This window comes from Pistacia vera, unplaced genomic scaffold (assembly GCF_008641045.1).
Source record: "Pistacia vera cultivar Batoury unplaced genomic scaffold, PisVer_v2 Contig678, whole genome shotgun sequence".
Classification (NCBI taxonomy): Eukaryota; Viridiplantae; Streptophyta; class Magnoliopsida; order Sapindales; family Anacardiaceae; genus Pistacia; species Pistacia vera.
Window position 1 is genome coordinate 240,669 of NW_022196532.1, and position 18,082 is coordinate 258,750.

At 36.6% G+C, this 18,082-nt stretch overlaps 1 protein-coding gene and 1 pseudogene across 1 annotated transcript; one reads left to right on the top strand and one right to left on the bottom strand.

Annotated features, from left to right (window-relative positions):
• Positions 1-12,740: 12,740 nt before the first annotated feature.
• Positions 12,741-14,190, top strand: LOC116113332 (annotated as a pseudogene).
• A 2,475-nt stretch (positions 14,191-16,665) lies between these two features.
• LOC116113333 (zinc finger MYM-type protein 1-like) lies at positions 16,666-17,877 on the bottom strand. Its single transcript, XM_031399487.1, has 2 exons — positions 17,487-17,877; positions 16,666-17,351 (listed from the first exon to the last, which is right to left on the bottom strand). The coding sequence occupies exons 1-2, from the start codon at positions 17,875-17,877 to the stop codon at positions 16,666-16,668; spliced, it is 1,077 nt and encodes a 358-aa protein (XP_031255347.1).
• Positions 17,878-18,082: the final 205 nt, after the last annotated feature.

Here is an 18,082-nt window from a genome sequence, read left to right on the forward strand (position 1 = left end):
CCACTACTCTACCCAAAATAATTGTGTCCCAAATACTCCATACGACTAACACCGAGCACGCATTTCTCTCACTTAGCAAAAAAAAATGTTATCCCGCAAGCAAGAAAGAACAGCTGAGAGGTGCTTTGCATGAGTATCCAAATCACAACTGTATACCAAAGATGTCATAAAAAAATGATTACAAACTTAGGAAGGAACGATCTGAATACTTCATTCATGGTACTCTGGAATGTCGCCAGAGTATTTGTTAAGCCAAACGGCATGACCACGAATTCATAGTGGACCTCATGAGTTCTAAATACGGTCTTTGCTATGTCCTCCTCTGCCATGCGAATCTGATGGTATTTGGACCTTAAGTCAATTTTAGAGAAAATTGTGGCACCATATAGCTCATCTAACAAGTTATTTACTGTTGGAATGAGCAACTTATCAGGTACTGTAATCTTATTCAGGGCTCGATAATGAACACAAAATCGCCACGAACCATCATGTTTCTTTACCAATAGAACCAGTGATGAAAAAGGACTTCAACTGGGTCTAATTAGTCCGCTCTCCAACATCTCTGATACCATTCTTTCCAACTCCCCTTTTTGAAAGTGAGGGTATCGATAAGGGCGTACTTGTACTGGCATGGAATTTGGTTGCAAGCAAATTCGGTGATCGTTAACTCTTGGTGGCGGCAAGGCTGTAGTGGCCTTGAAGACATCTTGAAATTGATCCAAAACAACATCAATAGGTTCGGCTTGGTTACGTAATGACCACATTGACGATGTTGTAAAGACCATGAGTGGGATGCTAACACACTGAAAAAGAAACAGCAATAGAATTCACTTCCATTAATCGTTCCAATTAGTGAAGATGAATTGGTTCTACACTTTGTGGTTGTCGGCCATGCAAGGTCAAGTGTTCTTTTTCCTTTGTAAATGAGAGCGTCAACTTTTTATAATCCATCAAAACTGGTCCCAAGGTGGAAAGCCACTGAGCGCCCAACACAATGTCTGCCCCTCGAAGCGGAAGAACAAATAAATCCACCCCAAATTTATGCCCTTCCAAATAGAGTGTTACTTTTTGACATAATCCAACATCCCAAGGTCTCACCATTCCAAATCATCACTTGAAAATTAGTTGACTCAATTATTGGCAACCTAAGGTGAAACGCCACTCTCTCTTAAATAAAGTTATGCGTTGAACCTCCATCTATTAGAACCTCCATATTTCGACCCAACAATGTACCCTGTATCCTAATTGTATTGGGGTTGTGCTGTCCTACAAGAGCATGTAAACTAATTGCAGCAATCTCGGTTTCTACCTCATTCATCTCTTCCGTTTTCAACTCCTCAACTGGCAATGAATCTTCCCCATCATCAACCATTAGGAGATAGAATTTTGCCTTGCATCGATGTCCTGCCGAAAATCTCTCACCACAATAAAAACAAAGCCCTTTATCACGACGCTCTTACATCTGAGCAGCCGTCAGTTTCTTCACTGGAATTGGACCTGTTCGAGCAGTAGTCTGATTTTCCATTTGGCTCGTCAATGGTGGTGTAGGCAACAAGGGTGGCAATCTGGTTGCAGGTGTGGTGCTTGGTTTTGGTGGCTCCCATTGTTGGTTTCCTGTTGAACGGAAAGGTACTCGTAACTCACTCATTTTATCCTCCTAAAGTCTTGTTGATCCCATAGCCTACGTTAGATTTGTCGGACGAAAGGAACGAACCTACCTTTGAATCTCCAGTCGCACACTCGAAACAAAACAACTGAGTAGAAACGAATCAGAAATACCTGAAACTTTATTAGCCAACTCCTCAAATTTATTTTGATACTTCGCCACCGAACCTTGTTATGTCAACTTTGCTTATTGACCCTGATAATCCATAAATTCTGAAGGTCCAAAATAGATCTGCAAATCTTGAAGAAACGTCCTCCAAGAGCATATATGCCCATTCATGTGCATCCATCGATACCATGCCAACGCGGGGCCGTCCATGTGAAAGGAGGCGATAGTTATCCTATGTTCCTCCGGTGTCTCATGACAATCAAAGAACTATTCTGCCTTAAATCGCCAACCCTCCGGATCAGTTACATCAAATCTTGGTACCTCCAATCGAAAGAGTTTAAATGAAATCCATGCGAAACTCGTTTGCACACTGCCATTCCCCATGATCAGATATCTTTCGCCTCTTGTGGTCGAACCGCCATTCTCTTCTTTGATACGTGATTGCCGCTCCCGCTCTTATTGCTCCCATTTACTATCCATCTTTGACACCTTCATCCTTGACTCCTTGAAAAATTGTTCCAAGGAATCAAGTTTCTCCACAACCACCTACTGAGTTGTTGTCATCTTTTTCATTTGGTCATCCAGAGTTTTTAATCTAGTTCCATCTGCCATTTCGTCTCTCAATGAAAGCACCAATTGTTAAGCACAAATCTACTCTATATGAGAGAGTAGAGCCTCCAAGAAGAAAGAAAAGAGAGAATAGAGTTTTAGTCAATAAGTTCTTCGCTTCCCACATTATTCCAGTTCTGAGCTAATATAGCTGGTACATAAAAACTTAATAATTGCAGTTTCCTTAAAGCTATTGAAACTACCTAAAATAACAGCGACATAAACTGCTAAATAAATGCTAATCATGTGCTAAACAACATAATTTTTGGCCCAAAATGGAGATTGACGAAACCTCTGGGATTTTTCGATTTCCTATAAATCTGCCTTCCTAACACTTTCGCGCTATCTTTGCAACCTATATGAATTTCCACAAGACATACACAATGACACAAAACAAGAGGTTGCCACATTTGCAAATAATTAATAACAAAGATGATAAGATCAAAATGGTGTACTTCTAGCTGACTAAAAGCTGCACGACCTTCATATATCCGGTAACCTGGCCTAGTGTCATTGGTTGGGAGCTTCACACCTAAAAGACTAACCTATTTGGTGGAAAGACTCCCCCTTCATAAGCCTAAGACCTCTCTAATACGTTTCTGAGGCAGGTCTAATACGTTTCTGAGGTAGGGGTGTCACAGGTGGGACTTCTTGTCTACCTGTCCACCTCATTCTCATGTGGACCCATAATCACATGGGATTCCTCCACGTGGAGGCTTGGTAGGACATCGAAAGATCTATTGGATTCACTCTGATACCACTTGTCACAAGTTAAAAGTTTCACACCCAATAAGCTAACCTATTAGGTGGAGGGACTCCCTCTTTATAAGCCTAAGACGTCCCCAACACGCATTTGATGTGAGATTTGTTACATTAGGAAGCAAAATGTTTGCTCCAGGACGAGCAAGGACCTCTATGATGATTTCGATAGCTTGTGTACAAGCAACTATGAGATAAACATCATCTGCTGACAATTGGTGGGAAATGTCACGCGAGAGATATTCTGCAATTGCCATGTAAGAGGATAAAAATAGGACACCAATAGAATGAACCTATACGAATTCTACACATATCAGTGCATACACCTAGTTACTCTTTTTGTTGTTACTGTAATGTCTCTTCATTTTCCAAATTATAGGATGACTTCAATATCTTGCTAAAGCTTGGGAAGGATTATCATGCAAGAAAAGCAAATAATTTAAACTGCTACTCTTTTTTGAAGAACCATTAATTGCATAGCTACAAGATGATAAACATTCAATTATCATGTATATAACATTACATAAATTGCCATCTTTTGAACATTGAGAGCCCTGAAAATCTAAAATTTACCTCCTTGCTGGAAGAATACCAAAGTCGGGAGTGTAACCATTGAACCTAGCTGCGCATCAACAATGGAATCTTCTGCTAAAGGAGTGGTTCGAAAGCAAGGAAAAACGGAGGGGTCGCCTTGTGCAAGAGGGATGATGGATGACACGACCCGTCCCGACCCCCCTTATCCCATAGGCTCCGAGCGCACCCATGAGACTCAGGTGATCGAGACGTGCCATGTGAGAAAACTATAAAACCTGTTTATAAATAAAATATCATAAAAATGTAACGTCATTTGCATAATAACCAAATGACAATTGAAATTTTCACAAATGAAGTTTATGGCATCAGAATTTTTTCCATATCTTTAATAATCCAAACAAGAAATAAATACATGATGAAAAAAAATAAACTTTGCAGCGGCAAACAAAATACAACTATAGAATCTATGGTGAAATGAAGTCGTGTGGCCCAACCTGAGTGAAATCACTCCTCTGCACTATCACCTTCTAGACCTGTGGGGGGGGAAAGAAAACATTTGAAAAGGGGGGTGAGCTAGGAATGCTCAGTGAGGGAATGGGTTAGTATGTAATAAAACATTTCAATATACAATAAAAACACTCATGCTTATAAAATTTTAATTTAGTCCTCACTTATTTCGACTATCACCTTGTACTCCCCAAAACTTCAAATTATTACACTTTACCCCAGAATCACAAAAAAAAATTTAATAAAACTCCATTAAAAAAATACGGGGTATTACATCTTCCCTCCTTAAAGAATTCGTCCTCGAAATTTAATCACATGAAGAATATGTGGGTACTAGCTCTTCAATAGGGCTTGCATTTTGATCACTCCTTTAATCAAGCTCATTCCAGGATACTTCACCCATGTTACACAAATGACCCTTAAAATATTCAATTAAAATACTCTTGCACCCTTTCAAATGGTCACTATTTTGCCTTTGCTTCCTTGAAATTAATTTCTCTCTCTTTATATCATCTTGCTTTTAATAACTTGTTATCAACACATCTAACTAACCTTTATATCAATACATCTATTGCCTTATTGGAAGAAGGATACTTAAATTTTCTCATCCATTCAAGTAACATGTCACTTTATAATACTCTCACAACTTCTTCCCCATATAAGATTTTCACAAATTAATGCTTCCTTCTATTAACTCAATTAATACAATTTCATCTTGTATTCTCTCACCATAAGTATCTCTCATAGGTCAATCATTAGCTTAGAAGCCTTTAATATAGTTCTTCCCCTCGACACTTGACGTGGGGCCTATGGTTTTTGCAACCATTTAAATCAGAAATTTCCATAATCACTTTTATTTCATTCTCATTGCGTGCTTGTGTACTGAATCTTTGAGACACCACTTATAAAAGATTCAGCCTAACATTAACTCTAGCATTTCCAATTCCATGACCCTTATTCTAGTACACACTCTCAAGAACAATGAACCTTAAAGTAGTGGGGGATCTTCTATTTTACACTCCAAGGGTCCTAGAGGAATTAGAGGCCCTTGCCTCACCACGGATTACTCTATATGGCTTGTTCATACTTGCTAGTCAGCAAGGCAAGGTTCTTCATTCAAGCTCTTTAATCTCCCAGTTCTTTCCCTCAATCGGTCACTTCCTTCCTTGACCCCCCGTAAGTCATTACATTTAGATTATACAAGTCATCATCGTTATTCTAGATGCTACAATACTATAGCAGAGACTTCCTTTTTAGCTTAAAATAATCAACAACCCTGAATTAGGAAATAAAACCAATAATATAAACTCTATCCTATAATGAAATCATCACTACTTCAACCCAAGAACAGATCCAATGATTTATTGCCCAGTCATAGGAAAACTTTCTCATTCCAAATAACTAATGAAACCATAGTTGGACCTGCCTCTCCAATGATGATAATTTCTTTTTACTGAGTGGCTCTCTAGAGCTCTCTGCTTCATTCTTTCTCTTGGAAGCAGATTCAGGAACGACATCATATCATACTTCTTACTTTGCTCTACCAATAGCAATACGTTTTCACTAATAATAACAATGCAATTACAACTGAAAGTACCATTTTTCTTATCTCCAATAACAAATTTCGAGGGTGTCATAAAACGTGCACATTAACCCAGTTCGATGCAACCAGTGAATAATCAGGTCTCCCCTTCGTGAATAGATTACCACTTCCAAATAATGAACAATTCCTACCAAATTGTTGTCCTTTGCATGAACCACAATATCCTTTACTAAATTTTTCCAACACCCTCAACACCTTGTCCTTAAATTTTGAATCAGTCTTATGGTCAAACCTATTTTTCAGTCCCTCGTGCATGTGGAACGTTATTCCAACACCTTTCTCTGCAACCTTCATATGCTTTTAGACGAAGTTCCAAACTCATCATTTTCTTTATTCCCATGGTTGCATATTCTTTAAGATCAAGGAGATCTTGATCCCAGATGATTCTAGAAATATCACCATCCAACATACTGTTGTATGCATACCATGATAATCATCCTCTTCCATTAGTTTCACATTAGTCTCCACACTCTCAGGGCATTTCCTCAGTGACAAAATTCTCTTCCTCTAATTTAATCTTGATCATTAATTAAACACAATACACTTCAATCTTCAAATCAAGCAAATCACTCTCACCAATTGGCTGGATTTTTCTATTGCACCAACCAAGTTCGTTACACATTACACATTACACTTACCCATGATATCCTTTACACCAAAACAGCATGCATATACATTATTTAAACATGCTACAATTAAACCACAACACTCAATTTCAAACTCCATATACTAGTAAAATACCACATGCATGCTAAACATATATCCGAACCTGCAACTACAAATTGAATTTCAAACCAAGGTAAAAAGGGTTGTTCATATATCCACACCTACATGTCACCCATAAATCATCACTTGGCTGAAAGTCAATAATCCTCATGTTGTCATATGCATGTCAACACTTAAATCAACTAAACCAATACTACCAATTAATAATCAACAAAACCCCTCCAAAATTGAGTGGATTTTCTCACAACCATGACCCATTCAACCTACAATCCATCCATAATTCATTCTTGGCATAAACATTAAAGATGCATATAATTTCACGCAATATACCAATACCCTTTCACCCACAAGCAATATAAACATTCTTCAAACTAACCAACACAACGTTCATACCATGTACCATCATTGCACTTTCAAGTTCATATTTGCCAAATTTCCTAAGGAAACATTCATATTCAAATCAATCAAAACATAGCAAATCATATGTAACACATTCAACCATGTGAATAGCCACCTTGCTAATCACCTTCAATTAAAGTCTCTAAAACATAATCTATGCTGATTTCTATAAAACTTGTCAATTAAGGCACAAAATTCACAACTCAACATTACCAAAGTTCAACCAAATTTGGAAAAAAAGAATTGATTTAATCCACATAACACATGTAACGTCTAACTCAATATCAACCTAGAGGACTTCAAACTCAATAGCATACCAACACGTATAATACATTAGTCGCACTTTCTACAACTAGATTGAACCATATAATACTAGAGAGGTTGTACCACAAGGAAAAGTAACTCACAAGGCTTCAAAAACATACATCCTCTCAAGTGAATACATCATACATGCTATTGAAATCTCATCACACTTCAAATCAAAATTTTGGCTAACCCCTTACTATTCCTTCTACCAAAGTTATCAAGACAATACACCCATACCAATCGAACCCATACCTACATTATAATTCCTCCTGTGGCACATAATACATTTCATTTCCATTTCTCATACTTGGGGAAAATTAATTCACCACAGTCTCGTGCGAGGTTGGCCACAGCGACTCATGCTCATGTAATAAACTTTATTCTTAAGATAAAAACTTTACATATACATCATGAAAACATCCGAAGAATCTTAAACCTTTGCTCTGATACCAAGTTGACACGACCCGTCCCGACCCCCCCTTACCCATAGGCTCCGGGCGCACCCATGAGACTCAGGTGATCGAGACGTGCCATGTGAGAAAACTATAAACCTGTTTAAAATAAAATATCATAAAAATGTAACGTCATTGCATATAAACAAATGCAATTGAAATTTTCACAAAATGAAATTTATGGTCAGATTTTTTTTCTATATCTTTAATAATCCAAACAAGAAATAAATACATGATGAGAAGAAACATAAACTTTGCAGTGGCAAACAAAATACAACTATAGAATCTATGGTGAATGAAGTCGTGTGGCCCAACCTTGGTGAAATTCACTCCTCTGCACGATCACCTTCTAGACCTGGTGGGGGGGAAAGAAAAACATTTGAAAACGAGGGGTGAGCTAGAAATGCTCAGTGAGTGGGGAATGGGTTAGTTGTAATAAACATTTCAAATACAATAAAAACACTCATGCTTTAAAATTTCATTTCCGTATACATATTTTATAATATAAGCCATCTTTTATAACCATGCTGAAATCTCTCATGGCAAGACTTCTTTCTGAACACATTATGATAAACGAATAAATACTCATGTTTTCTCTAAAACATCATTTCTAAGAAACAGTTCATATACGAATAACATACATTTATAAGTTCCCATTTTCAAATAAATGATATACATATCCAAACTATCTCTCAATCACATGTGAAAACTTCACCCAACTAGTACCCTGGGGAAAATCTGTCATACTGGTGGGCGTCCCACACGCAGGCAGAGCGAGGGACGTACTTGTCATACCGGCAAGATCTATCATGTCGTGGCAGAGCCACCGAAACTGTCATACTGGCGGAACACTCAACGCCAGGCGAAGCCAATAAAATCTGTCATACCTGGCAGACCACTCAACGCCCAGGCAGAGCCAATAAAATCTGTCAACCGGTAAGATCATCAGCACGGGCAAGCCACTGAAACTGTCATACCGGCGGACCACTCAATGCCCAGGCAGAGCCAATAAAATCTGTCATACCCGGCAAGATCTATCATCGCACGGGCAGAGCCACGAAACTGTCATACCTGGCGGAACACCTAACGCCTAGGCAGAGCAATAAAATCTGTCATACGGCGGAATCCTGCATCGCTCAGGCAGGCCAAATCTGTATCTCTGGGGGATGGGTACTCGTAGGGTGGTTTTAGCACCACAGCATACTCATGCATAGTCTCAAGTAACATGTAAGTCAATAGCATATTTCGTATGTGCTTATGAATCATACATATAGACATAATATTCAAAAGTCACATATAAGGGTAAACTACAATTTTCTAAACATGTTCAGAAACTGACGGTTAACCCAGATTGAAAATTATTACTAACCTCACAAAATGAGTCTTTTCTTTAACATTTTAACAGCCAAAATGACTTAACTCCCCGCATTTTAAAAACAAATGGAAACAATTTTCTCAAAAGCAGTCCAACTGGAAGCATACAAGTGTATTAACCAACCAACTTTTAGTCCAAACATAACTCAAGCACTCTCAAAATGCAATCAGCCGAGTGCTGCAACCCAAATATCTAGCCACCATCTCAGTTTATTGAAAAAGCCAAATGCATGCAAGTTTAATTAGCAAGCAATTCCCTTTAAAACTCAAACAACCACTCTAGAATTTGTCCGAAAACATGCAAGAAGAAATAAACCAAGCAAGCTCACAATTTTGCTCAAACCTCACCAACAATATAAAAATGGCATACTAGAAAATATCATACAAGCATAGATCTGAAATTTTAAGGAAAGTTTTTATTAAAACCACTCACCGTTTGAAGCTCGACCCTTAAGCGAAAAATGACTGAATCTTCTAATAATGCCCTCGCTTGCCTCCCTATGTACAAAATTCAATAAATCCTCTATACATAAGTCCCCATAAGGTAACGCCTCAATATTAAAATCATTGGACACTTCACACACCAAAAGATTAACATAACTTCTGCTTTAACAAAACTGTTCATAATCGAACATCGGTCGCTCTCAGATTTTCTTAAAAATTCTATTTATCATTTTTAAGCCATAATTTAAAGAGCGGTTCTAGAGACACATAAGTTGTTCCCATAATTTTCTCAAGTCACCAGAATCAATAACTATTTAAAACACAATTCCTTCAACTCATCAAATCTGTCCCCTGTTTCCAAAATTGAGTACGACTTGAAAAATTCATACAATTCAGCCCTTAATCAAACCTCATGAAACTCCAGAATTAAATAGACCACCATAGGATTCACCAGAATTTAAAATCACTCAATTGTGATAAGAATAGATGCATCAAACATTTTCCAAAAATACATGTTCTGCAGAAAACGAAAATTCCAGGATTCACAAGGCAAATTCAAAAATCCATATAAAATTCAATCCTTCGAATTTTTAAGTGAAATAAATTTCTAAACACTCTCAAGAAGTCTACAACAACATATCCAAAATTCGGCTTAAAAACAAACCCAAACATACAAACAATTTTCGGAGTTCCAATGGTCAGATTTCTGTAAATAAACCCTTACATCAAAAATCATATCTTTAACCTTTTGTTTAGAAACAACCTCTATGTTCACCACACCAAATTATTAATCAATCTCCCTATTTTAGTTTTGTTTTCATGAATTTATACCAAATCATAGACAAAACAATCCAAAGAGAGTTGAATCATAAATCACCAAAAAGAGGAAATATCAAGCTTTACTAACCTCCCATTTGCTCGATCTTCCTCCACTCTCCGATCATCGGAGTTTGCTCGCCGGCAGCCCCTTTTGCAGCCACCTCCGTCGGTCTCCTATCTCCTCTCTCCCTCTATTCTTGGTTTCATCTTTCTCTCCCATCTTTTTCTTTTCTTTCTTTCCTTCTTCCTCTCCTTCTCTTCTTCTTCTTTCTCTCTTCTCTCTTTTCTTCTTCCTTTTCTCTCTTTTCTTTTCTTCTTCTCCCCGTTTTTCTTTTCATTGAATGATCACTGTTCATCAAAATATCTGGAAAATTTCATTAGTCCTCTCTTATTGACTATCACCTTGTACTCCCAAAACTTTCAAATATTACAACACCAGAATCACAAAATAAAATTTAATAAAACTCCATAAAAAATACGGGGTATTACAATGGACCTATGATCATCTTATTGAGATTTTGCATCATCGTTTGAGAAACTCGTATGGTATTAAAACTAGGTACTGCGTTAAGCGTTTAGTCTCGTTGATAGACAATATTGTTTCGAAGCATTTTCATTTCTTGTTTAGGTATTTTTGTAGAAGTGATACTGCGAAGTGCTTTGACAATCTCTTGTGGGCTATATATATATATATATATATATATATATATATATATATATACACCGAAGGATAAGCTATATATGGTTATTTTGAAGCTTTAGAATTCCTTTATTTTGACATGGGTGTAATATTGTTGGACAAGTGGTATTATATATATATATAAAACCGAAGGATAAGCTATATGATGGTTATTTTGAAGCTCTAGAATTCCTTTATTTTGACATGAGTGCAATATTGTTGGACACGTGGTATCATGTAATTGGGACATCCAAAGGTCTAATTAAATCTTGATTAATTTTCACATAAATATAGACTATTCACATTCACATACAAACACTTCAAACGTGTTAGTCCCTTCACATTCGCCAGAATTGAAATTCAAAAGGTCTACATAAAAAGATATAAAGATTGGAATGAGTCTCTTTGATAAACTGACTCTTCACTTTCAGATTAATTTCACATAAACACAGATGTTTGATATTCACATTCAAATACAAACGCTTCAAATTAATAGGCTGAAAGAGGAGTCGTCGCTGCTTTTGCTTCTCTACATCTGAGCTGAATCAGACAGCCTTAAGTTTTCTCAATTTCTCTTTGCTTTTTTTAATTATTTTTCTTGGTTTTTATGTGTGATTGCTTTATTTGTAGGTACTAAAACCTAGGAAGAGGTTAGTGAAGAATGATATATCAATTGGGTTGGAGAAACTATTAGCGACAAGGATGGCTGCACAGCTTGTTAGGGTGAAAAGGTTGTTCAAGAGAAGAAGGTGTTGGAATTAGTAGTTGAGAAGGGTATACAAAATGGATTTAAGATTACATTCCCTAGAGAAGCTGATGAAGTTGTAAGTAAATAATTCATACTTAGCTTAATTTTGAAGCTTTATTATATCTTGATATCATCTTTCTTTGTCACTTCTTCTCTCAACTCTTTCTGATAGTGTACTTGTGCTTTCATACTCTTTGGCGGGAGTAACCTCCGTCCACTTGGTTTGATCGTGGTTGAAATCAAGGTTTTTTTTTTTTTTTTATTGGTATACAAGAAAAAATTGGTTGATTCAATTTGTTGATGGAGTTAGTTTAGGGTTTGGTCGGTGGTTGAAGATTGAGGAAAGAAAATTAGATGTGTTTTTTGTGTAAGGTGAGTAAAAATTAGGGATTTTAGCGCGAATTGAGTGAAGGAATATGTGTGATAGAGAGAAAAGCGTGCTAATTAGGGAAAACTTTTGGTGTAAAATTAAAGGATCATATTGCCGATCCTAATTTTGGAAGGTTTGGATCTGGAAGATTCTAATAAAACAAACAAATAGCCAAAAAGAGTAGGATGTTTTTAGGTTTTTCTTACCATATCGGATGCTACATTGATAGAAGAAATTTAAAATAAAAATCACATCGCTGGTTTTTTGGATGTGTAAATGTGCAGGTAGAGAAGAGTGAGTGAAAGCATTGTTTTAAAACCTGGTCCGGACCGGCCGATTGAACCGGGACCCGGCAACTTCAACGAGTCAGGTTTAATTTTTCCGATTCACCCCAAAACCCTAAGATTTGGGAGGATGATTGGCAAACAATCAACAGCTGGAAGGTTAGGTCTTTTGAAGACTAAGTTCCGGTGAATACAATGGTGGTGACGGCGTTGATTTTCGGTGAGTAAATCGACCGAAAATCGAACAAACCTGGCAGCAGTAACAATGGGATTTTTCCGGCGATTGGTGAGGCTAACGGGGGTGGGGCGAGGTGGGTTTTGGTCGGGAGGAATAAGGGAGTAATTCCTGGGTGATGGGGAGGTTTGTCGGTGCCGGCGTGGAAGAGATCTGGCCTGGAATACCTACGCCGGCATTTCGGCCAAATCTTGGGTAGATTTTAATGGAAATGGGCTCAGGGGACGATTGAGATTGAATCTGGGGTGTTGTCGCTGTCGATCAGTCGCCGGTCGATTTTCATTTGGGTGTGTTTGATAAAGTTAAAACATGTAGGGACTTGGAGGTAATTTTCAGGCGTGTATTTGTATAGTTTTAAAATTTTTTGTCAACGGGTTTGACCGTTAAACCGGTCAACCCGGGACCTGAAAACTTTACCGTGTTTCACCCCGGGTTGGGTTTTAAAACATTGAGTGAAAGAGACAGATGGGAGGAGGAGGAGGGATTTTTACGGGAGAAAAGTAGCAGCAACTGAAGAGTGGTGGCGGTTCCAGAATGAAGCTTTGGATGATACAGCTACGACATTGGTTTTGCTTTGGACTTGCATAGTTCAATTAACGACAATTAGTGAGACTTGGGGTCCCAGACTAAAGAAGGACACAAGGAGGTTGCTAAAGTTGCTAAGGAATTGCAGTAAGATTGTGTTAACGAACCAGTAAAATGCTCTCTTATCTTTGGAGGTAAATTTTAGCTTCATAATTTATTTTTGAATTTAGAACTCAATGCATGTTGACTGTGGAGTTAGATATTGTACTCAGATTACCTTATTTTAGTGAAGATTTTGTTCTAGGCTAGCTTCACGGACTAGATACTTTCCTTGGAAAGAAAATGCACTGCATGCCCAGAAAATTTAAGGCTTACAATGGAAACAAATATGATGAACGAAATTAGGTGAAAAAAAGGCATTTTAATTAGAGAAAAATCCTACCAATGAATGGTTCCTGTGAGACCATAGATGCGCTCTGTTGTTAGGAATTTTGAAATGCATCTTCTTTATTTGAAATTACAGTTGTTGATTACATTTGGATGATTTGGGGGTTAATAGATGAAATGTTTTTTCAGAGTGTGATGTGGTTTACTGTTCGAATCCAACATCTCCTGGGGATGGCTACAGAAGTGCAGTGGGGCGCCTTTTCTTCAAAGCAAAGGAAATGGTTCCAGTTGTTGAAGCTCTTGACATTGTCAAAAATAGTGTCTCTTTCACTGCTTTGGGTTTTCTTGATGGAGAAGTCTCTTTCAAAGGTAGAGCATGCAAATCATTTTACTTTGAATCGTGAAACAAATTACTTATTGCCTTTTTGCAACTTCTACTGATGTATCTTCCTTATATGCACATTGGCACGAACTATGCCTTGGATGACAAATGGATTCAAGTTATATTTGAATCGCCAGAACTCAAAGTTGGAGGGTTAGAGTTCCAGTACGGTGCTGAGAGTGAGGTTAAGCTGCATATCACATGTATAGATGAGAAGATCAGGCTAGGATTAGGATCCAAAGGCTCTTTATTTGTATTCCAAAGATACAAGTAGACAGTATGAACAACTGTAGAGATCAATTAGTGATTAGTAAAAACGATGAGTTCTTATCAAATTTGGGTATTTTCTTAGTGAAAGAGCAGCAAAAGATGCCAAAGAAGGCAATGAAGGAGGAAGAAAAGGTTAGCCGAGAGGCAGAGAAGATCGTGAAATGGGAAAAACAAGTGTCAATGAGAATGAGTGCTCATGACATTGAAGATGAGCTCGACGATGATTAGAGTGCAAACTAATGAGTATAGTTTAAGGGTTTTGATTTCTATGATTGTTTGATCTTTCTATTATATAAACATGTTAAATGGGATTCTCCTTACTAATATTTTGTTATGGAGTTGTCTAACAATTTAAGCTTATTGATAAGACTTAAATTCTATCTTTTTGTATTCTTTTATATGAAAGCTGTAGTACGATGGTTTTGCAAATGCTACGCAAAAGTCATAGAATTTTTGCTGGGATATGTTTAATTTCCGTTTTGGCTAATGAATCTTGACCTGCAGTTAAATTTCATAATATCTTATTTGGATGAAATGCTTTCCAAATTGTCCTAAGAAAAGTGTTACGACTCCTGTTCTTTTGCTTTGAGAAGAGAATATATTCCTATCACTAAAATGGTCTATTATTATTTTGTTCTTTAATTAATTTATTGATTTTTTATTTGGTGTCAAAACCACTTTCATAAGAACCCGGGCAACGTGCATGCCTTTCAACTTGTGCCTTATATATGAGTGCCACTTAACCGTTGAATTGAAGGTAAGATGGGTAGACTCTTAAGAAGCATTAATAACATCTGTTGAAGAGTGCGAAAATGATACAGAGGAGAAAATTGAGGAAAAATGAATTAACTCTTTCATTGAATGAATACTTTCTTTATATACAAAACAATAACTCTAGTCAATGGCAGACCAAAGATTTTTGCCCCGGGTTCCCCTGGCTCCGCTATTGTTTGTCAATCAACTAGTGAAAACACAAGAAAATAACATCCAATTCACAAAGAAACACAAAAAAATTTTTATGTCAAAAAACCTCTTCAATGTGAAGAGATAAAAAAACCGCGGGAATCTAACGATTAACTTAAATCCAATATAATCAAAAGAGTTTACAGTAACCACAAATCCACCAAAAATACTCTACACAAATTTAGAGCCTAATCACAACTCTAACAAAAAAAAAAAAAAAAAAAAAAAAAAAAAAAGATACATAAAGGTTTACAAAGAGATGTATTACAATCACTCCAAATCCAGATCCAAACGTTAATATTCCAACTCAACCGTCTAGATTAAAGATTCACATATCCTCTGCGTATTGACCCAAAAATCAAGTTAGAATGGTATATATAAAGATCTAAATATATGAATATTGATTATTTAAAGATGAAAGCAAGTTAGAATAGTAAACATGAAGAGCTTCAATTTAATACGATTTTCCGCTTCATTATGTTATGAAAATGTTCAATGATATCTTCATTTTGAATTGTAGCAAAAACTTCCTTTTCAATGTAAAATACTAAGCAATTGTTCATCCACTCATCTCCCATTCGATTATGCAAAGTAATCTTAACAAGATTCATTGCAGTGAACACCCTTTCAATTGTTGTAGTAGCCACAGGCAAAACCAATGTTAATTTAATAAGCAAGAAAACTTTGTTGTAAGCAACATCCTTCTTAAACTCAACCATTTTTTTTTTTGCAAGGTCAGCAATCCCATCAACATGAGTGAAGCGTTGGTGCTAACATCCTCATAATAGTTTTCAAGTTGATTATCGAGCAACCAAATATCATGTTGAGGAAAATCGGTAGGATAGAACTTTGCAAATTCAAGTAATCTATCTTTGTTAAATGCAGCAAAAGAGTTACTTGGATCAAGAGATGCCATACACTGAAGCAACCTCATATTTATTTCATCAAAACAGTTATTGAGTTCTTCTTGAATGTTATCTAAAACTGTGTACATCAATTCCACCTTAAAATGATGTTTATTCGTAATTTGTGCAATCCCTCATTTTGTCCTCCCAAAATTATCTTCCATGTTCTCCAAGATTGGTATGTCATTATCTTTTCACAGATCAAAGGCTTCTTCTAACAATATGTTGAAGCAAGTGTCTTCATTTATCATTTTATGCAATTGAAGCTTCAAAATTTGTATAAATTGCATGGCATTAAGAAGATATTGGTCTTTTCTTTGTAATGCTTGTGACAATTCATATGTGATTCCTAATACTTTTTTCATTAAGAGTAAAGACGAATTCAAAATTCTCCATGATTCGTAATGAACTTCTTACTTGACTTTTGTTTTGCCAATCATCTCCTTCAATCTCAATCACTCTGAGCACACCTCAAACAGAAGAAAATAAGTTTATGACACTATGAATTGCCCCTATGTGTGAACCCCAACGTGTATCTTCTGGTCGTTTAATAGTGCATTCTTGATTCAAATCGCGTCCTATTTGAAGATCACCATTAGAAATCAAAGATATCACATATTCATCTGTTTATCACGTAGAAGATCTCCGCACTTGCAAGATGCCGCTACAGTGTTTGATAACATAGAAAGAGATTGAAAAAATTCACCCAATGCTGAATGATTACTTACAACTTTGTCTAGCGCCAGTTGGAGTTGATGAGAGAAACAATGAATGTAGAAAGCTGATTTATTTTCTCTCAATATCAAAGTCTTCAAACCATTGAACTCACCCCTCATATTGCTTGCTCTATCGTAACCTTGCCTTCGTAAACTTGTCAAACTCAATCCATGCTTTACAAAAAAGGTATCTATTGCAATTTTCAAAGACTTTGCAGAAGTATTCTTAACATGCACAATCCCAATAAAACGTTCAATAACATAACCTATTTTACCCACATAGTGGAAAACAATAGCTATTTGTTCTTTCACTGCCACATCATGAGATTTATCAACTAGTAAAGAGAATGGTTGTTTATCTCTTACAATTTTTGCAATAATTTTCTTGGTCGTAAAATGAGCACAAACATTAGTTAGCTGCCTCTGGATTTTTGGGGCAATCATTTGATGGTTTTTCGAAGCATTTCCCAGCACAACTTTCTTTATGTCGTCATTGTGATTGGATAAAAACTTCAATAGTTTCATAAAGTTACCTTGATTTTCAGATTCAACCAACTCATCATGACCACGAAATGCCAATCCTTGATATAAAAGGAATCTAATGCAATCAATTAGTGCATTCAAGCGAATGCGATAGTCCAATTTTACCTTTTTCTACACGCAAGCAAGATTTACATCGGTGTGTTGCCTTTGGTTCATCAAATCAACACACTTGCCATGACATTGGTTATTAGTACTAGAATGGTCATCAACACGTTTTTTCACTTTTGTTTTATCTTTCCAATTATTAAATCTCTTATTCACAAAAACTTCACCACCTGCTTGGTCACCATAATTGGGTTCGAAAAGATAATTATTCAAACAGAAGATTGCATCTTTTGCCACACTATATTCCATCCAACTTGAACCTTCTTTGTACCACTCTGATGTAAACCTATGCTTTTTATCTCTGAAAGGAGTGAAAGGAAAGTTATGATCTTTAGGTTGGCAAGGACTATTCAACAAGTATGCTCTTTGAACTTCCTCTATTTGTTTGACAGTACAACAAAGCTCATTAATTGGTATCCTCAATCTTGCATCAGTTTCAAGCTCATCTAAATTGAACATCCCGATCGAAGGTTAAGCTTCTTTTACTTGGTGTTGTTGTCGCTGTTGTGGGGCTTCTTCTTCTGATATGGTTTGATTAACCTCTATATTAGTAGAGTCTCCATCAACATTTTCTGCTGGACTTTTCTTCAATCTCTTAAAATAATTGGATATCATAATCTTATTAGCGCAAATATATTTCGAATGATTCTTGCTTGTTAATGCT

What these genes read in the sequence shown, in the direction of transcription:
- LOC116113333 (XM_031399487.1), bottom strand. Translation starts at nt 17,877, where the DNA reads ATGTTCAATTTAGATGAGCTTGAAACTGATGCAAGATTGAGGATACCA. An exon ending in TACTAATAACCAATGTCATG is followed by an intron (nt 17,352 to 17,486) that starts GCAAGTGTGTTG and finishes TTTTATATCAAG; the next exon opens with GATTGGCATTTCGTGGTCAT.